The following is a 21,395-nucleotide window of genomic DNA, read 5'->3' on the forward strand; positions in this document are numbered from 1 at the left end:
TCAAATTTTCTAGTAGCCACATTTTCAAACATGAAAAGAAACTGGTGGACTTACATATATTTAATCTAATACTTCCAAAATATTATCATTTCAACCTATAATCAATATAAAAAACTTAAGATATACTCATTCTCTTTTCCTATGAAGTGTTCAAAATCCAACGTGTGTTTTATATCACAGCACATCTCAATTCAGACTAGCCACATTTCAAGAGCTCAACAGTCCCACGTGGTCCACGGTACCATATTGAAGAGTAGACAATTCTTTAATTCTAGACAATTCCTTAAGGACGAAATTTAGTTTACATGTCTCTTCAATTGGCAGCTAGAGACCAGGGAGAGGTTAAATAATGACCAAAATCGCATAGTGATTAAGTTATATGAACAACAGAACTACTGCAAACCAGCCTGCCTGCCTGACTGCAGCATTCTGGTAAGCTCTTTACTCTTGGGTCTCCTGTTCTAGCACTATTGCTCTGGAATATCCAGTGCAGAGTTCAACATCACAGACAAAAGTGCTGTCAAAGCTGACGAATCTGCTACAGCAGCATCAGCACCTATGTCAGTCCAACAGGATTTCTGTGAAAGAAGGACACTGATATGCCAACGAGGGCTCTAAACGGCTAAGGTGCCCATCAACCTGACCCCAGGGAAAGGAGCTTTCATCAGGATCACTAAGCAGTCAAGGAGTTCAAGATTCACAGGTGGACCAGAAGGTAGAGGCAAGGTGTCTTCTAGCTCCAACTCCTCTCCGCCCGCAGTGAAGAAAGTGCCTGTCTCTGCACGGTATCCACTAGGAAATGACATTTTGAAAAATCTTTTCATCAAACTGAGAATTTCTTAAAAAAGAATCTCAGGGAAATACAAAAACACACATGGACTAAACTCCTGAGTGCAGGATAATGGCCGTCTCTAAGCAGGAGGGACCGGAGTAGGATCACAGAAGGGCCTACAGGAGCTTCAGCTGTATTTAGAAGGAGTAATCCTTGTGTTCTTTACATTATTTCTACATGGCTTTCCAAACCTCAGCAATATATTCTAAAGATTTTTAAAATCTCATTTTCAATTGCACTCCTCGTTTACTTGAACATTTGAAATATGTTGTTTCTCTTCTGTAAACTGTCCACACCCTTTGTGCGTGTATTTACTGATGTCTTAGTGTTTTCACAATCAACTGCCATGGCCTGTCTCTAGGCTGAGTGACGAACCTCTCCCTTTTTGCCTACTCCCCGTGTATCTTTAAGGGGAGGGAAAGTAGGTGCTGGCCTCACCTAACGTCGTTTTAAAAAGCACTTTTGAGGGACACAATTTGATTTGAGCACTTAATGTCCTACATGAATACACTTTAGATACTAGCAACATCCAGTACTAAAATCTTATCCCTGGGCCACAAAATATCTTACCTCTGGGCCACATAATAATTTCAAGGTTACACTTAATCCCTTATAACATTTTTAAAAATTTACGAGCAACATTCACATTAATAAACACATTCTTGGATACATTCTTCCATTCTGGCTTGCTTTGTTTTGTTTTGTTTCTGTGAAGTAAATGAAATGGACTTAAGGTTCACTGACACCAGCCCACTAGCATCTTTTGAAGAGAAATTCTGTTGGTTTTTCTCTCTTGGGGAGAGGCCCTACCTCTCAAACTGTCCGAGAGAGGCACACATAAACAAGTACTTATACACAAGCAAAGTTTAGGAGCAAAACCACAACAAATGACAGTCAGTCAGCAAAGTGACCACAATTACACATACACAAATATTTACTGAATGTTTCTATACAAGTACAGAAAACAGGGGTAGCATATTTCAGAAGTAAACGAAGACTAAACAGACTACATTACTACACTGAACACTGACAAAGTAAAAAAAATTACCTTGCAAATAATCTGCCAGGTCTCCACCATTGCAATACTGATATATAAAAGAAAAAGTAATTAAAATAAGACACTGCTTCAAGCTTAATTCAATTCATTATCAGTTAACTTTAATTAAAAATACATTTGTATATAATATAAATCTAGTCTCACAAATTATAAGAATTATAGAATCAACATTTAAAAATTTTATATTCCTTATAAAATAGAATCTAAATCACTGAATCAACTTTATTAATCCAAATTTTCAAATAACCTACCATCAATTTTAAAGTACCTATTAATCAAAAGAAATTTGAAATAAATTAAACAGAAACCTGTATACTACCTACCTCCATCACCAGAAAGACAGAGTTGGGTAATTCCTGAAAGTAAACATATTAAATATGGTTTAGATTAGAGAAAAAATTAAGCACAAATTTTAAAAATAATGACAGTTAATAAAAAAAGTACATGTGTCCGTTTTAAACAAGTAAAATGAACTCACAAAATCCATTCGTAAGTGAAATTTAAAATCCCCAAAACAATGACATAGCACCTCAGCTTCAATGACACTAATGTAGTCATCAAAAAGTTCAATTCTATTCATGGAAAGAACTAAAGAAAGATTCATCTTTTGGAAGAAAGATTCATCTTTTGGTTATGGTTATGGTAAATTTACCACTTGTGGAAAAAAGGAAGGATTCTCTGGTCCTCAAGGAAGCACTTCCACTTTGAAAAGTTTACGATTTGGAGCAATGACTTGATAAATCCTCCCTAGCAACACTAAATGCACAATCTGAGTTCTGGAATACATGATCCAGGATGCTTAGTTCTTTGTTTTTCTGTATATTTGAAGGCAATCACATTACTTGGGAATTGCTGGCAAAGGGAAGACATTTTATCACATGAGAAATCATTAAACGTAACTTTCAACAAAATTTTCTTCTTCTCAAGTATAAAATACAAAAATCTGATCTCAAACCAGTGTTGTTTAATCACGTAGGAGCACCATACCCTAGCTACTGCAGAGGAAAGAGAGCGAGGGACTCCTAAGGGGAGGCTAAGGAGACACAAAGAACTTCTGTTCCTTCAATATGACAAAGACACATTCCCTTCTTGGTTTTCACAATTTTGGGGGTACACATAACCACTTAGTTTCCCCAAACATTCACTCACTCATTCAATAAATAAGGCAGAAATACTTTAACATCTTTGACTTCTCGGGCAGACCTTCTTTTGAAGGTCTTTGAAGCATTGCTTCAAAGGAAGCATTGCTTCCTTTGAAGCAATGAAAATCTCCACAGATTCAATCATTCTCTCCAACATCCCCCTTGCGTAAAGGCCCGTCCTTTACATGAAGCACCGGAGTAACCTGCAGCAGGAGGAGCTGCAAGAGCCAGGAAGAGTCAGCAAAGGAAGGAGAAAAAAACGTTCATTTTTTAGCAAAACCAATCAAGCCATCTATACACAAATCAAAACTGAAACGGTACTGGAGCCCAGGGAACCAAGAAATGCTTGTAGGGTCAGAAAGGCTGAGAAGTGAGGCCAGCATACCTGTGAGCCAGACCACAACAAGGGTTTTCCAAAGCTGAATATATATTTACCCTCCCTTCTAATATTAAGACATCCACATCCTCAACTACTCCCCAGAACTTCCACCAACAAAACTAAACATAATGAATTTCATTTTATCATTTCCCTACTCAAAGTCCTTAGTAACTTGATAAAAAAAAAAAACCTATTCTCTAAAAAGAAGGGGAAAAAAGGATATCATTATGAACAACTCAATGCCAGTATGCCAAAATTTGCATGAAACGAATACACTGAAAAACAATTTGAGGGGCCTTCCCTGGTGGCGCAGTGGTTGGGAGTCTGCCTGCGGATGCAGGGGACACGGGTTCGTGCCCTGGTCCGGGAAGATCCCACATGCCGTGGAGCGGCTGGGCCCGTGAGCCATGGCCGCTGAGCCTGCGCATCTGGAGCCTGTGCTCCGCAACGGGAGAGGCCACAACAGTGAGAGGCCTGCGTACCGCAAAAAACAAACAAACAAACAAAAAAAACAATTTGAGGAAAAACGCAACTTACTAAAACTGACAAGAAGTAGAAAATTTGAAAAGGTATGTATCTGTTAAAGAAACTGAATTATAATTTGAAACCTTTCCACAAAGAAATTCTCCTTAAGTTTCAGTACAGTCCCAATCAAAATCGACGGAGGTTTTGTGCATGTGTGGAAGTTGACAAGTTGATTCCAAAATGTATGTGGAAATGCAAAAGGCAAAGAATAACTAAATATCATGCAGAAAAAGAAAAATAAAAGTTGGAGGATTTATACTACTAGATATCAAGTATGATACTAGATATCATAAAACTATACTGAAAAAGACAGTGAGGTAAAGGCTAAGGGGACAGAAGAGAGTCTAGAAACAAGCCCCCACATGCAAGCTCGCAATGCAGAGATGACAGTACAGAAGGGAAGGATGTCGGTTCAGCAACAGATCAACTGGCTCCGCTTTGTAAAAGTAAATGAATTGTGACCCCTACCTCACGCCACATACAAACTCATTTCCAGGTAGATTATAGAGCTAAATGTGCCAGATAAAACAATAAAGACTCTGGGGAAAAACAAAGAACATCCTCATGACCCTAGGGTGGGCAAAGTTTTCTTAAATATGACACAAAAGCACTAAATACAAAAGGAAGAAACAATACACTGGACTACATTAAAATTAAGAATTTCTACTCACCAAAACAAACGGTTAAGATAGCAAAAAGGCAAGTCAGAGTGGGTAAGTCATTCACAACACCCATATCTGTCAAACGACTCATGCCCACAATATATAAAGAACTAACAAATTAATAACAAAAAGACAACCCAATAGAAAAACAAGCTTCTACAGGAATTTCAAAAAGATATTTAAATGACTAATAAACTTACAAAAGGTACTCAAATCAGGAATCATCAGGAAAACGCTAATCACAATCATAAGACACCTCAGCACCTGGACGGCTAACACTGCCGAGTGCTGGCAAGGATGTGGCGTGACAAACTGACAAAACGTGGTGGGAGTGTAAGCCAATACGCTGGCAGTATAAGCTAGGCCTGTGCATAGCCTATGATCCAGAAATTCCTCTTCTATAATGAAGTCTCTGTAAAAACCCAAAAGGACAGGCTTCCAAGAGCTTCCAGGATGGTGAACATGATGAAATCTGGTGAGAGTGGCCCACTCAGGGTGGATACCTTGCCCTAAGCATCTCTTCCATTTGGCTGTTCCTGTGTTACATCCTTTTATAATAAACCAGTAATCTGGTAAGTTTTCTCTGAGTTTTGTGAGCCACTCTAGCAAATTAATGGAACCCAAGGAAGGGGCAGGGAGCAGACCAGAGGGCTGGGAAAACCACTTCAACACAAACGACAAAGAGCTGCCAACTCTGATTCCCTCTTCTTCACCTCATACAGTACTCAAGTCCTATCAACCCGGCCTTCTAGACATTGCATCAATCTGTCCAGGCCTCCCCGTTTCCACTGGTGCCTTCACCCACCCAAACACCTGCAGCATGGTGGCCCCATAGCCACCTGTGCCCACTCTCCACAGAGTAGCCAGTGTTTTACACACTTTAAGAAACTTGTATGCCTATTAATTTATAATGGAGAATATGTCTCTCTCTAACCATAATGATTAGGTCTAATACTCTCTCTATATATACTCCCTAACTGGCATAAAAATACCTGGAATGATAATTCATAATCAGAAGATTGCCCAAGGATTACAGAAAGAAAGAAAGCAAAAGTAGGTTTTCCCCTTTCCCCAAAAGAAGAAAATTGCTTTTTTTCTTGATTATAAAAAAAGTAAAAAAAAAAAAAAAAAAAAGTATGTGCTTATTGCAAAAACTTAAGATACATAAAATCTGAAGGAAGAAAGTTAAAAAATCACCTTAATCTCACCATTTGAAAGAAGCGCTGTTAATATCGTAGTGGTCTTGCTTTCATGCATCTATAATACCTGTACACATATTCACACCCAAAGGAAGCATGTACATGCTAGGTTTTTTAAATTTTAATATCCTTCCATATCTTTCTGCTACTCATACAATCATAAGTTAAACATACACATACTTTACTTTGAAAAAAACGGGATATCATATATAGATGTCTGAACCTTGCTTTCCTCACTCAATAATACACCAAAGAAATCCCTCCGGGTCAACTACATACAGACAACTCTTTTTCATAAGTGTGTTATATGTCATAGTGTGACTATATCACCATTTATTAAGCTATTCCCTTGCTAAGGAACATCACTTGTTTCTAGTTCGGGCCATTATAAGCAAAGCTATATTGGTTCTTGGACATACATCCTAATTCTCAAGCTTTTATGGCTCTGGGATAGATGCCCAGGAATCTGGGTTGCTTAGTAAAAGGGTGTGTATTTCTAATGATGACAGATATTTCTCCTCATTGAAAGATTTTTTAACTACCTATTATATACAAGACACTATTCCAGGTCCTGAGGATACAGCAGAAAGCCAACAGAGTTAAATGCCCTGTTCTCCCCAGTCTTCAATTCTAAGAAGGGAGGGTCAGGCGCAAGACAACACAGAAGAAATATGTATGCAGAGCACGTTAGAGGTGATAGGTGCTTGGGAGGAGGGGAGACCGCGCTGGGGAGGGACTGCAGTTTTATTTAGGTGGCTAAAGAAAGCGTCCCTGAAAGCACAGCGCTTGAAGAAGGACCTAAAGGAGGCTGGGGCGTGCCTGTACAGGCTACAGACACGGAGACTGTCCTGTGCATACAGTCTCCCTGTAGGGGACACGGCGCTCCAGGAACCACAAGGAAGCCTGAGTGGATGGAACACAAGCAGCGAAGCACAGAGCAGGGGAGCCAGAGCCAGGGGCAACGGGGTTGGGCTTTCACTCACAGGAATGGGGTCCGCACAGAGGAGGGACACGCCCTACCTGCACTACGGGGGGGAGGGCTCTGACCGCAGTGTCGGGACTATTCTTCAGGGCATGGGGGCAAGGTGTCGCCAGACAGCATCCCCAAAACATTCTAGCAGTTCACATTTGTGCCAGTGACACGGGAGAATAGCTTACACCTCCCCCTAATCCCACCAGTAAGAATTACTGCACTTTTTAATTTTGCCCACCAGAAGGCGGAGAAGTGACATCTGTTACCTTAATTTACATTTCCCTACTTGTTCATGAATATCATGCATTTCTTAGCCATTTTTATTTCTCCTACAAGAACCAACAATTTGTATCCTTTGCTCACTTCCTCTTTGGGTTGTCTTTTCCTTAATTTGTGAGGTTTATGCATTTTAGGTGTCAGCCCGTCACCTTTCAGGTTGTACAAATTTTCTCAAACTGCCATTCGTCAACTGCACGTTTTTGCATTTTACTGTGGTATAGATTTAAGTGTACAAAGACTTGTGACACATGTATACACCCACATAACTACACTTCCAGTCAAAATACAGAACATTTCCATCAGCCCAGAAAGTTCCCACATACCTCTTTTCTGTCCATCCCTGATACCAAGTAGCAACCTCTGATCTGCTTTCCCCAATTTCTATCACCCTAGCTGAGTCCCGTCTCCTCTTGAAACTCACAAAAACAGAATCACACAATAGCTGTATATAGCTGGCTTCTTTTTCTCAACATAATGTTTGAGAGTCATATGTTATGGCAACTATCAAGTTTGTTCCTTTTTATGGCTGTCAATTTGTTCACAATATTATTTGCTATGAAATAATTTTTAAAAAATTTTGTATGTCCCTACCACTTTTATGGCTTCTGAGCTTATCCTGATTTAAAATACCTTTCTAGCTCTTATATTACATATTTAAGCCTTTAATTCATCTCAAAGTTGTTTTGGAAAATGATGAAAATAGACACCTAACTTCATTTTGTCTCAGTTTGCCAGCACCACCTATGAAATGCATCTTTTTCTCACTATACTAAAAATTACCAAGAGGTGGATGTTTATCCAGATCACTGACATTCACGCAGGGAAGTATTCCCAACTAACAATATTTATCTCATGCCCAGAATGCTCAAAGATATGCATCTTCTGAAAAACAGACATGATATCACCCTGCAAATGGTTCTGCACTGTCCTCAAACTAGAGATCCACCCCGTGTGGCCTCTCCACACTCTCCTGCATCACTCAGCACTACTCCTACCTACCTCCCGTCTGCACTCCCACCACATCCCTTCTTCCAGGTCCTCATGCTAGCTCGTCCCTCCTGCCACCTCCTCCCAGAGGCCGCATCTGCGTGTGGGAAGCTGACCTGTTCTCCCCGCCCCCACTGGAGCCCGGCCTCCTCCCACTTGATTATAGATTCATATATCTATTTAGAAAACTTTAAAATAAATATAACAAACAGTGGTTGTCTCTGGGAAGTGCCATATCTTTTCCAATTTATTTGTGTTGACAATGTTGGAATATTTTAACTGTGGGCATATATTACTTTTGTAATTAGGGAAAATGTGTTTCTTTTTAAGTGTCATCCAAACTGAAACCGGACCACTACAAACAATGTCAGAAGTTCTCAATTCATCGAAGTGCACACAAACTTGAGGTGGACCTCCACAAGAGATGGCCAGTGAGAATGGTGCCAACACCCTGTACCCCTTGATGAACAGTCGGAATCCAGGAGGCAAATCCAAACTGTTTACTTGACAGCCAAATGCTGAAGGCTAGATTCATTCGACTAATAGTTCCTAAGTTTATTTTTACAAATTAGTTCCAGGAGTACACAATGCACAAAACAGTAAACATTCTCATGCAGTCACCTTGACATTCCCAACTGTTCCTTAGTTCTGGTTTCTGAGCACATGTTCTCCCTGACGCTACCTCATTGTGCAGCCAAAACCAGTACTTTTAAATATTTCTCATTCTGATAGAAAAAATCCAACTACACTCTCTACCCTGAAAGCAAGACCTACTCTGAAATTGACAGGGTTTTCTGCACTTCTCAAAAGATGGGAAATTAAGAGTTAATGTTATTTAACAATTTTTGTAGGAGGCGCTGACTCATACCACGTGGTGCCCTCTATCTACAGAGACTAAAACAACTACACAAACAGCTCTGAGGAGAACCGACATTTCAATACGGGCTGTGACATCGGATCAGTTGTACTTTAAACTTTTTTCCCCTGTCTTTCTAGGCTGCTTTGAAATTTCTCAAATGAAGGAGTAAATTACACCTATTTAAATAGGTAATAAACTATACCCACAGCACGCACATATTCTGTGCGTGGAGTTTAAACTGCAACATTTTTGGAGAACAATCACACACTGCCATCAAAAACTTTAAAACTGTTCATGCTATTTTTCCTAGTAATTCCAATTCTAGAAATTCAACTTACAAGAAATAATTGGGTATCTTCAGAAGGTATGTATTCTCCTCGTAGCATTTTTTTTTTACAATGGGAAAAACCTTAACATCTTATAACATGGGTTTAGTTAAATATAAATACTCTGTAGTATGATATGACATGAAAAACGACATACAGAGAGCAGTCCGCTAAAATTAAAGGACACTAAGAGCAAGGACTTCGTTCTACTCACGGCTTTGCTCCTTTGTTCCTTGCACTTACAAACGCCTGGCCACCGTAGCCCCTCAAACCTCACGCGTGCTCATCAGTATCAGACCCCTGGGGCTCTCACCGGGTGCATACCACTGGCCAAGTGTGATTCCAGAATTCAGGGATTTATAAAACACAATATGGCCCCTAAATATAAGCCAACTACTTGCTCTGGTGCTCCACCCAAAAAACAGGAATTTTCTCCAAAGTTGGCCTTTTAAAAAGGATTTCCAAGGGTAATTTTGACTATATAGAAATGCTGCCTTAGAAGGTAACTTCTGAGGACTTCCCTGGTGGCGCAGTGGTTAGGAATCCGCCTGCCAGTGCAGGGGGACACGGGTTTGAGCCCTTCTCCGGGAAGATCCCACATGCCGCAGAGCAACTGAGCCCGCGAGCCACAACTACTGAAGCCCACACACCTAGAGCCCGCGAGCCACAAGAGAAGCCACCGCAATGAGAAGCCCGCGCGCCATGATGAAGAGTAGCCCCTGCTCACCGCAACTAGAGAAAACACGAGCACAGCAACGGAGACACAACACAGCCACAAATAAAAATAAATAAAATAAATAAATTTATTAAAAGAAAAAAAAAAAGAAAGTAACTTCGGAACCCAGCCTTCCCACCTCCACATACAATGCAACTCTACTGTATGCCATGGCGATAATCCCAGACAAATCTAGATGAATATGCAGAGTTTCTTTGTTTTTACTCCACGTGTTGTCTAATATCTCCACCATTAGCAAATGTTGCTTTTGCAATAAGAAAAAAGCTCTACCTGATTTTTTTAATAGCTCAAAATAGTCCTTTCTACATTTATCACAGAGATGCTAGATCTGGACTTGACCTAAGACAACAGTACTCCTATAGTATACTATCTGTCAGTAAGTTTACTCATGCAGCCCATTATTTATTTTATCCTTCTGCCCTATGCTATTGCAAACAAATTCTTAATTAATAAACACACAGCTCAAGCTATATATCTTTTCAACAAGAATGAGGCAATTTTCTATTTCTGTTAAGATTCACTTACATTTGTATGAAATAGAAAAAAAATTTAAGTTCTTTATTAACATACAAATATTTCTTTAAAAATCCAAAATAAGGTACCTGAACATCATAGAGCGCTACAATGTTTTCATGCTGAAGTTCCTGTTAAGAAAATCGAGAATTCAAAATATTTGTATTTATTCTAATAATTATAATATTTCAATACACAAATAAAACTAAGTATACACACACATATATATCCATTTATACTACTTCTAGTATACCATACTTCTGTTACTAGATTAGAACAGTCTACTGAAGAATAAAAACAAATGTGCCTAATCAAACTTTACTTGGGGCCTAAATATTTTTTTACTGTCCTAATTTTTTAGACTCTTAACAAGGTGAGTACTCTCATTTACAAAGTAAAGGTCAAAGTTAGTATGACCACATACTTTCTGCTAGTCTTTCAGATTTAATATAGAATTTCTAACAAGAAAGGCGTAAAATTCCAAAGTGCTTTTAAAAAGCACCATTTGCCTAAAAGAACACGAAGTATACTTCAACAAGCTATAATTCTTACCAAAGAGCTGTCCAGAGAATAGTAGTTCTGAGGAATGTTAGATGAAGGTTCCGTGTTTATATTACTTTGGGAAACACTGGGTTAAACACACCTAAATTCGTCTCTTCATTGTATAATTTTTTTCGACTTTCTTTAATGAGTCAAGTGCTTTGTCACTCTCCAAGAAGTATTTAGTAAACAGGATTTTCCACACTTATTTGACCACAGACTCTTTTTTTCCCTCAAAGCATCCCACTTGGATAACAGTGCTTGTGAGTGATCTAAAAAGACCACTTTAAATAAATAAATAAAAATAAAAAGACCACTTCCAAGGAAAGTAACTTTGTTCAATTTATAAGGAAGAAAGATTCCAACTGCCCAGATTTCTCCCCCCCACCACCAAAAAAATTAACTATAACATGAAAGGAATCAGCAGAAGAGATAAATAATGTGTAAGAGGGATCTGCCTCTTCTCAAACAATAAGGCAATAACTAAGGGAAAGAAATGATGAGAAGCTAAAAGCAGTTTTCATCTAATCCCTCTAAGCACTGGCCAAGAGCCACAAACATCTATTCTTAAAAACAGCTTCCCAGTACTCAATGTTTCAAAAAATTGAGCATGCAAAAAATGAGAGCAACAGGTGAACATTCTCAAACTTGGGGCCAACTACCAAAATTGCAAAGGATGTCATCATGTATCCATCTAAGTTTTAATCTAGTATGAAATATCACATAAAGAAACATACCTTTAAGATTTTAATTTCCTTCCCAAGCAGTATTTGTGATTTTGACAAGTTCTTTTTATTAATACTTTTAATAGCTACCTCCCAATCAGTTTTCTGGAAAGAAAAAACACTGTTACTCCTGCAAATTATTCCACAGAAACAATGCAACAGCAAAAAAAAAAAAAGAAAAATCTATAAGCATAAAGATGTTTTTAGCAAATTCATGTAACAGGACTGAGGAGAAAAATAGAAAAGAACCCGAATCTCTAACAGAAAAATGATTTTATAAATTAAAGGTGTAGCAAGCTAATGTCCTACAAGATAGCCAGTAAAAATAAATATGAAGACCACGTAGTAACAAGCATTAAGTGAAAAAAGGACACAGTTTATTTACAACTATTTAAAAGTTATGGAGAATAACCTCGGAGGTGGTACAGTTAACTGAAAACAGGATTTGACAGCTAGGAAGGATTAAACGTGTTTTCGCTATTTTTTTTCCCTTGAGTTTTAAGTTACTCTCATGATAAAGTCAGTAGTATTTATTACTTTATCGGCTAAGCAACCAGGCCATCCCTTTGGACCTGCCCCTTGCCCCAAGCCTTCTAGGATTATTTCCACTCCCGAGGTGCCTTTCCAAATTCTTTAGATCCTAAAACCCGCTGGGGGCCTGTTTGCGAAACAGCAGAAGCTTTAAAAAAAAAAAAAAAAAAAAAAAAAAAAAAAAAAAGCCAAGCCCGCTTTCGGGTCGATTTGGGTCTCCCCGCGCCCCGCCCAGCCCTGGGGACTGAGGCCGGTGGGGCCGTCCGGGCCCCGCGCTGGGAAAGGCGACACCGAGTCGGGGAAGCCCCGGGCTCGCGGACCGCCGGCCGGTTTTCCGCTGGATCTGCAATTATTGGCCACCGGGGAGGGTCCGTGCGCTGCCGGCCCGGCCCCGCCGCCGCCCTCTCGCACCCGCCGCGGCCGCGCCTCAGGCGCCGCCGGCCGCCCGGGCCGGCCGGCGGGGCTCACCTGGCGGTGCCGCCCCCGGAAGACCACAGCGAAGGCCCCGTGTCCCACGAGGTCCCGCTTGCTGTACTCGAAGTCGCCCACCACCTCCATGGCCGCGCCCGGGGGTCGGCGCGGGCGGGCGGGCGGCGATCAGCACCGCGGGCCCGCCGGCCCCGAGCGCGCCCGCCGGCCGCCGAGCTGGGGCACCCGAGGCCCCGGGCCCGAGCCGGCGCTCATGCCGAGAGGCCGGGCGGGAAACGGGGAGGCGCCGCGCAGGGCCGGGGTCAGCGAGGCCTGGCCCGGCCCCGGCCGCTCCTCATGCCGGCCGCCGCCGGCCGCGGGCTCCCTGGCGAAGCGGGCCCCCTGACGAAGCGGGCTCCCTGGCGAAGCGGGCTCGGCGCTGCCGGGCAGGGGCGCCGCCGCCTCCGTCACTGGGCGCCCCCGGGGCCACGCGCGCGCCCGGGAGAAGTGCAGGCCCCGGCGCTCCTCATCCCCGCCCTTCGGGGCCTCGGTCTCCCCGCGGGCACTGCTCAGCGCCGGCCGCCGCCCTTCGCCGGCCCGGCCCAATACCCTACCGCCCTGCCCCGCAGCGGCCCCGCACGCGCGCGTCGGCCGCTCCGCGCCGACTGCCGGCCCTCCGCGACGTCAGCGCATCTTCTTTCGCCGCAGAGCTCGGCGCGGCAGGCGCGCTCCCTCCGCCGGGAAAATGAGTGCCCAGCTGCTGATGGAAGCTGGAGAGAGCGCGCGAGTCTGCGCGCCGCGGGCTGGACCCGCTAGGAGGCGGGCTTCGGGGAAGCGGGTCGCCAACACCGGCGGCGGGAGAGACAGGGGCATCCCTGTGCCGAGTGGACCCCGGGCCTGCGGTGAGGGCAAGGGAGCATCTCCCAGAGCCCGGCCTTTCCCGTGCCCTCCAAAGCCAGGGGTCACGCTGCCAAGTCCCAACCCTTCTGCGTTTACTGCTCAGGGTCCCTCACGACGTCGTGCAGGACAGGGATCCTGCACTTCTTGGGGTAGCTTGGCTTCTGTGAGAAGCTGATGACAGCTCAGGACTGTCCTCCCCGAGAATTGCCAATGCTCGCAGACTCAGTTTTGCATTCTTTCAAGGCTCTAGTGAGACCGCTTGATTCCCGCCTCCGGTGTCCTGCCGGTGTGACCTCAGACTTACCTTAAATCACATCAGGGAGTTTTCTTTTCCACCCGATTATTAACTTTCAAGCGACAAGGAACTTATTTGTCACCTTTCCCTCAGAGGTGTCTTACGAAATCATTTTATAAACCACGTGCTTGAGAATGTCAGAAATCGCAGATCCTATCATGCACTGTAGGTTCACTGGTTTAACGTATTTGCTCTCAGGTTATCCCTCACCTCCAGAGCTACATTTCCCACCCCAGGCCCATCCCTGCACAATGACCTCTGAAGGCAGGGACCCTGACAACCTCCAACCTTGAGGCAGTCAGCGGAGAAAATCTCCGGAGAGGAACTGGCCCCTTCCTGAAACCCTTAAAATATGGGGTCTTGGTTTATGCTCCCAACTGTGCCCACCTACCTAATTCCCTCCCTACTTCAAAATCTGGCCCAGGTGAGTGTTAGGCCCTGTGAAAGTCTGCAGCCTTCAAAAATTAAGAGCAAATGAAGCAAGTTTGCACATACACACAAAAATTCATGTGGAGATGATTCCTTACTCCTTTGAAGATTCTCTATCTTCCTTTCTCTTTTAAACATGAGTATTTAAATAGGATATGAGATTCAATGTGCCAAAATTCACTGAAAAGTAGTTCTCTGGGATAAATATCTTACAGGCTGTAGGACCCTGGACCAGCCACTTCATGTCCCCTGCCTAGGTTTCCTCATCTGTAAAGTGAAGATACAACATCAACATATACCTTCACTGGGTTAAGAGGATTGAAGGACTGAAATGTGGAAAGAGCTTGGAAGATTGCCTGGTTCTACAAAGCACTGTTTCCGTGTGTGTTGGGTAAGTAAAGTGAGATCAAAGCTGGCCATAGGCAACCCTTCCCCGACCCCGACCCAGTGCTGGGGTCTCCCCCTTCCCTCCTCTCTCCAGTCCCCAGGTGGTGCTTAGGTGAACAGAATGCAAGCTTTGCAGTTCTAGGGATGGACCGTTACACCGTGTAAGAGCTGTTTATCTAACTGTCGCCTGGAGAATTCACTTCCTATAAACTTTCTGTGAAGAATCAATGGGTATAAAATTTTTGGACAGCAGGGAAGCAATGGGGAGGACTAACACACCTGGACCAAGGCTGGCAGCCTTTCCCGTGCAGTACCTGACAACAGCCAACATTCCATGGAGCAGAGGGCGAGCTGCCCAGGCTGTCCTGAGGTGCCCAAGCTGCTAGTTTCAGGATCTGTCGCTGAGGTGCCTCGTGGGCCTCAGCACCCTCCGTGAGCAGTGCTTCGACCTTCCTGCTGGTCACCTCACCATCCAGGTGAGGACAGGTGTATCCTCTGTCAGCTGAGGCCAGTGCATGAGACATCATTCATAACTCAGGCCCTGTTCACGTGGTTGCATCTACTAGGGAATTGAAGTTAATTGAAGCTAATAATCAATATACAATTTTGAGCTGTTTATATTTAATATCATTAAAATTATATCCCCACAGTAGGGACCTTATGGAGATGTTTTAAAGAAGCCACTAGAAGCCCTTAATTTCAGAAGACCTGCATCCCATCCCGTACACACAGGCTAAACAGGGGCCCCAGGAAACACACATTGCTTTAAAAAAATAAAGTATGCAGCATGCACAGAAGGATTTCCTGACCTCAGGGCTCACTACCGAGGAGAAGTGGGGGGGGGGGCATGTGGGGTGGGAGAGCTTTGCTAAGGAGATGTTTAGTTAGTGTTTAGTTAGGACTATGTCGATAAGCACATAACCAACATCAAATGTGATAAAAGCAAAAAAATAAAAGAGGAATGTAGATAAAGATACAAGGGTAGCTCTCGGGTTCCCAGCAGAGCCTGGGACTGGAGGGAGGAGTCTGCTTCTTTGTTCCTTCCCCTCAGGGCTCCGTGGACAGGGCAGAAGAGCAGAGAGCCAGTAGCCAGTGGTCTCAACCCCAACTCTTCAGAAAGGGATTCTGATCAGCCCCGCTTAGGAGAGGTGCACTGAGCAATCATCTCAAGCCAGGGACTGGAGTTGAGGGGGGCAGGTCGAATTGTCCAAGGCTGTGGGTGCTGCAGGGAGGGTGGAGAAGCAGGGGCTGGGGTGGGTAACTCCAGGAAGGGTGACCGGGGGGCAAACTTAGGTTTTAATCAGGAATGCAGGCAAGGGGAGATTTTTACTAACTTCTGAAAGCATGCAAAGGTTGCCAATCTGATTCACTTTCATTGTTCTTTGTTCTAGTAACTGTGTGTGTGTGTGTGTGTGTAAACATGCCTGTTGACAATACTATTGAAATGTTTCAGTTAGTAAATTGTGTAATAGTAACCACAGTGAGAGGTGAAATCACTTACTAATAAAAATTCTAACATCAACTGAGTTGATCAGCCAAATGCCACGGGATGCTGTGATGGCAAACGGACCTCCTGTGACAAGTAAATGTGACAAGTGTTTCACGGCCCCATCTCCCAGGCCAGGCAGGCATTCCGAGATCAGGAAGAATCACCAGTTTAATTATTCTCTTCAATCGCATCATTGCTGTTTGCTTCTATTTTCGTTCTATTGTCTCTACTTTGATCATACTGCTGATGCTTTGAATTCTTGGGACTGTTAGTGTGGCAGAGCTTGTGTTGTTTAGTGTATTGATTTTAGAGTAAAAATATGGCAATAAGCCACATAAAGTGAAAGACGACACAAAGTTTGGATACCATTTCTTAAAAGCTTTTAGAAACATAACCCAAATCTTCTGAATCATAAACACAATCTTCCGGAGATGATATGAAAAATAGACTTCAAGCCAGAATGTTCTTTTTTTTTAATAAATTTATTTTTTTTTTGGCTGCATTGGTTCTCCATTGCTGCGCGTGGGCTTTCTCTAGTTGCGGTGAGCGCGGGGGGGGGGGGCTACTCTTCGTTGCGGTGCGCGGGCTCCTCATTGCGGTGGGCTTCTCTTGTTGCGGAGCAATGGGCTCTAGGTGCGCGGGGCTTCAGTAGTTGTGGCCTCGCGGGCTCTAGAGCACAGGCTCAGTAGTTGTGGCGCGTGGGCTCAGTTGCTCCACGGCATATGGGATATTCCCAGACCAGGGCTCGAACCTGTTCTCTGCACTGGCAGGCGGATTCATAACCACTGCACCACCAGGGAAGTCCCAGCCTGAATTTTCTGATACTATGATAACATGGCAACAGCAAGTTTCTTTTCTTTTTTTTTTTTTTTGGCCTCACCCACCACAGCCTGTGGGATCTTGGTTCCCCAACCAGGGATCGAACCCGGGCCCCAGGCAGTGAACGTATGGAGTTCTAACCGCTGGAACCTGCCAGGGAATTCCCAGGAGCATGTTTCTATATTGTGCAAAAATCAATATAAAATGTTCATTCTAAAATGAAAAACAATTTGATTATTTCAACCAAAAATTTGAGCAGCTTATATTTGCTATTGCTATAGACTGTTAGACCACAAACAGTGCTCAAAACTTGAATTATTAAGTTAAAACGCTAAGCATATATTTCACAGGAATGGCTATACTGTTCTGTTAACGCTAATGGTTGAAATAAAGAATATTTTTCAAACATCACGAGGATAAATTTCAGAAAATATCATGAGTCCATTGTCCAAATAAAATCATCTGAAACATTAAAAACCCCTAAAGGAAATACTTGATGGATGTGACAATAAAGGAAATGAAGAAGTTTTAACTTTGAAACAAATATTATTCAGAAACTTTTATTTTCGCCATGCCACGCGGCTTGCAGGATCTTAGTTCCCCAAACCAAGAATCGAACCCAGGCCCTTGGCAGTTGAAAGTACGGAGTCCCTAACCACTGGACCACCAAGGAATTCCCTCAAAATCTTCTTAAACAGGGCTTCCCTGGTGACGCAGTGGTTGAGAGTCCGCCTGACGATGCAGGGGACTCGGGTTCGTGCCGCGGTCCGGGAAGATCCCACATGCCGCGGAACGGCTGGGCCCGTGAGCCATGGCTGCTGAGCCTGCGCGTCCGGAGCCTGTTGCTCCGCAACGGGAGAGGCCGCAACAGTGAGAGGCCCGCGTACCGCAAAAAAAAAAAAAAAAAAAAACAACTTCTTAAACAGAATCTACTTCGTGGTTTAAAAAGAATAACACATCTTCAACCATGATGGATTTACTACAACTTTAGACAAGAATAAGATCAACATCAATGTGTAATTGCAGCCTAGGTTTTTGCTCCCTCTTGTAAATCACATACCTACTGAAATGAGAAAACAGCTGTCCCAGCTGGGTTCTGCAGAAACAGATGCTGACCTGGAGTTGGAATGGAGAGGCTCATTAGGGATTGACACCAGTGACAGGAAGGACATCAGTGACTGGCACAGGGAGGACCCGGATGCAGGCTTGACCATGCCTGGGCCACCCCAGCAGAGAGCTCTGGAGTTGGGCCCAAAAAGCCCAGCTCACCCATCACCTGCCAGGGCTGCCCTGGAGGGCGTGACCCCAGGTGGCCAGGCTGCTCTCAGGCTGAGGTCCTGGAGGAACAGACAACTGGGGACTGACAGTCTTTCCCCAGCTGGACAGCACGTCCTTCCTCCCAGGGGAGTCTGGGTGGCGCATCTCCTAGGCGACCACAGACTACAACTTTGGAAAACGTATGAGTCAGGCTGTAAAGTTTCTATCATTATCGACGACAAGTCTATTGTTTCACAGACAAGTAATTTTGCTTTGCTTTGTTTTTAAAGAGAAATACAGTTTATCTTGGAAATGTTCGGAGCACCGCTGTGCTCTGTTCGTCTGTCTGTCTGTCTGCCCACACGTCCCAGGCTGCGGGCATGGGCCCAGGAACGGGCCCCCGGCTGAACTCCCAGATGGCTGATTCCAGGGCTGCTCACAGGTCCAGACACAGATTAAACAATAAGATACTATTTATTAAGGTTTAAGCCTCATCCCTGAACTTGGATGGGATGAAGATTTGCAGAGAGGTTGGAGGAGACAGAAAACAAACCCGGGTCCCGCAAGCTCACCACGTAGCCAAGGTTTTAGACTTCCTGAGGGAACCCGGGGCTGGAGGCCAAGCTGCGGGAAGCGCGTGTTCCTGGGAGGTTCTGAGTTCTGGGCAGGGTGAGAGCTGCCCTGTGTGTGTGTGTTTATGGGAGCAGGGCTGGAAGGTGGGCGGGCTCCACTGTTACCTTGGTTCGCGTCTTCAACTACAGTAAGTCCCCTGCATACGAACTTTCAAAGTTGCAGCTTTCAAAGATGCGAACGTGCATTCGTGTGTCCAATCACGTTCGTTCACGTCTGGTGTACGTTGTCACGCGCGTGCATCCTTTGCAAGTGGTTGTGCTTCTGTGTACTGTGCAGTACTGTATAGAGTACAGCACTAGTAAATAATAGAAGTCTTCATTTCTTTGGCACTAGTGCAGACCTTAGAATAAAATATTTCTTTAAAAATTATATTTAAAGCCATAGAATAATTTCACTCTGAAGAATTTTTTTTTAACATCTTTACTGGAGTATAATTGCTTTACGATGCTGTGTCAGTTTCTGCTGTATAACAACGGGAATCAGCTATATGCATACATATATCCCCATATCCCCTCTCTCTTGTGTCTCCCTCCCACCCTCCCCATCCCACCCCTCTAGGAGGTCACAAAGCACCGAGCTGATCTCCCTGTGCTATGCGGCTGCTTCCCACTAGCTACCTATTTTACATCTGGTAGTGTATATATGTCCATGCCACTCTCTCACTTCGTCCCAGTTTACCCTTCCCCCTCCCCTTGTCCTCAAGTCCATTCCCTATGTCTGCGTCTTTATTCCTGTCCTGCCTCTGGGTTCATCAGACCCATTTTCACTCTGAAGAATTTTGAATAGGGATGTACTTTAGATATTATAGATATTGATTGATAGATAAAAATCAGACATCATCTTTTTAATCCAATTACTTCACTGTGACCACATTTGTTAAAACTGAGATCAATATTATGTGTGGCCTTTATGATTTCTTTGGATCCCTAGAACCTATATTTATTTCAGCAGACATAATATACTGGTGCAAAAAGTATTATAAACCTGTTACAGTACAGTACCATATAGCCGATTGTGTTAGTCAGGTACCTAGGCTAACTTTGTTGGACTTACGAACAAATTGGACTTAACAAACGTGCTCTCGGAACAGAACCCCTTCGAATGTAGGGGACCTACTGCGTCCCCCTTCTGTCTGCATGCTCATCTCACCGTTCCCAACCCAGCCCGAGTTTGGTTCCCTGGCGCTGAGGACTGGTTCTCTGCTGGTCCCCTCCCCTCACGATCCACCTGCCCACTGTCGCCAGCCAGGGTTAGCTCCCCTCCGGCCCCGCCCACACCCCATGCCTCGCCCATCACACTGACTGCACCCAAAAGGGCTGCACTGGGAAACCAGGCCTCATCACTCAGTAACTTAAGGCCCAAGGGGGTGATGTGAGTGGGGTCCCACCACCCCAAGACCAGGCCCTTCCTCCCCTGGAGGAGGCTGGACAGGGGATGGGGAAAGGGTTGGGGGAGGGGTGGTAACCAGTCCAGAGGCCCACAATCCTCCAGAAAACTCCTACAAAGGAGTCTCAGACAACCAGCAAACAAGGGCCCCAACCATTTCCAGCCCCACCATTTTTCTCTCTGCACAATGAGCCGGCCATCCTCCATCATCTCCTCTTCCTTAATAGTCTGGGAGTGGGGACCCGACGGTTCAGGCCAGGGGCAGACCCCCCCTGTAGCTGTGACTCCATCTCCGCTGGGGGTCCACATCACCCTCATCCTGGTCAGTCTCTCTGGCGGGCCTACGCTCTGAGGCTCTGACCCTGCACTTCCTTTGGGAGATGGGGAGCCCACTTCCCTCCGAGCAGCCCCATCACCCTCTGGAGGTGGTGGGACTGGTCTGCAGAGGCTGGCTCGCCATCCTCCCCAACCACACCACACTCCTTGGTCGTGAGCTCCCGAGGGAGTTTTCTGTCTCATCGAGCTCCAAGTCAGTTGCTGGGTCCACGACGTTGGTGGGTGAAGGTCCAAACAGTGAGCCTTTTATTCGCCGAGGTGCTCACCGTGGAAGAAGCACTCCTCCACGGCACGCCCCCACCACGTGGCCTTCCCCTGGCTCTGCGGGCCCCCAAGGCATTCTCCACCCGGATCTGCAAGGCCCGCCAGGCTTCCAGCGCCGTGCAGTCACTAGTTCCCAGAGTGCTCACGAATTTTCCCCATCTGGCTGTAGGCCCCACAAACAAGTAGCACGGTTGTCCCTCCGTATCCATGGCGGATTGGTTCCAGGACCCATCCGCAGACGCTCAAGTCATTACATAAAATGGGTAGTTCAGCGGGCACTCCGTATCCACGGATTTCGCATCCACGGATTCCACGTTCTCGGATTCAACCAACTGTGCACTCGCGGATATAGAGGGTTGACTGTACTGTACTTAAACTGCAAAACTGAACACTCGGAAGATCGTTTAGTGGGCCTTGCGGGTTATGTGGAGCTAGTAGAACAACATCTAAAATCATACATTAAATGTGATGGTCAGTGCTCAAGAAAAATGGTTTCAATCATAAATATTTATGTGAAATTTTTAATG

General features: G+C 44.5%; 1 protein-coding gene across 6 annotated transcripts in view; it reads right to left on the bottom strand.

Annotated features, from left to right (window-relative positions):
* The window catches only part of ULK2 (unc-51 like autophagy activating kinase 2), a 66,488-nt gene extending 53,418 nt beyond the window's left edge, over positions 1-13,070 (bottom strand). For 5 of the 6 annotated variants that reach the window (XM_032616587.1, XM_032616586.1, XM_032616589.1 and 2 more), the window contains exons 1-5: positions 12,734-12,870; positions 11,747-11,839; positions 10,559-10,600; positions 2,213-2,245; positions 1,881-1,917 (exon numbers count right to left, since the gene is read on the bottom strand). In XM_032616587.1, coding sequence (XP_032472478.1) covers positions 1,881-1,917; positions 2,213-2,245; positions 10,559-10,600; positions 11,747-11,839; positions 12,734-12,823 — 295 coding nt within the window. In that variant the 5' untranslated portion in view covers positions 12,824-12,870. Of the gene's footprint in view, positions 1-1,880; positions 1,918-2,212; positions 2,246-10,558; positions 10,601-11,746; positions 11,840-12,733 lie in introns of all 6 variants that reach the window. The other variant, XM_032616585.1, reaches the window with a different exon arrangement.
* Positions 13,071-21,395: the final 8,325 nt, after the last annotated feature.

Source organism: Phocoena sinus, chromosome 20 (genome assembly GCF_008692025.1).
Source record: "Phocoena sinus isolate mPhoSin1 chromosome 20, mPhoSin1.pri, whole genome shotgun sequence".
Taxonomy (NCBI): domain Eukaryota; kingdom Metazoa; phylum Chordata; class Mammalia; order Artiodactyla; family Phocoenidae; genus Phocoena; species Phocoena sinus.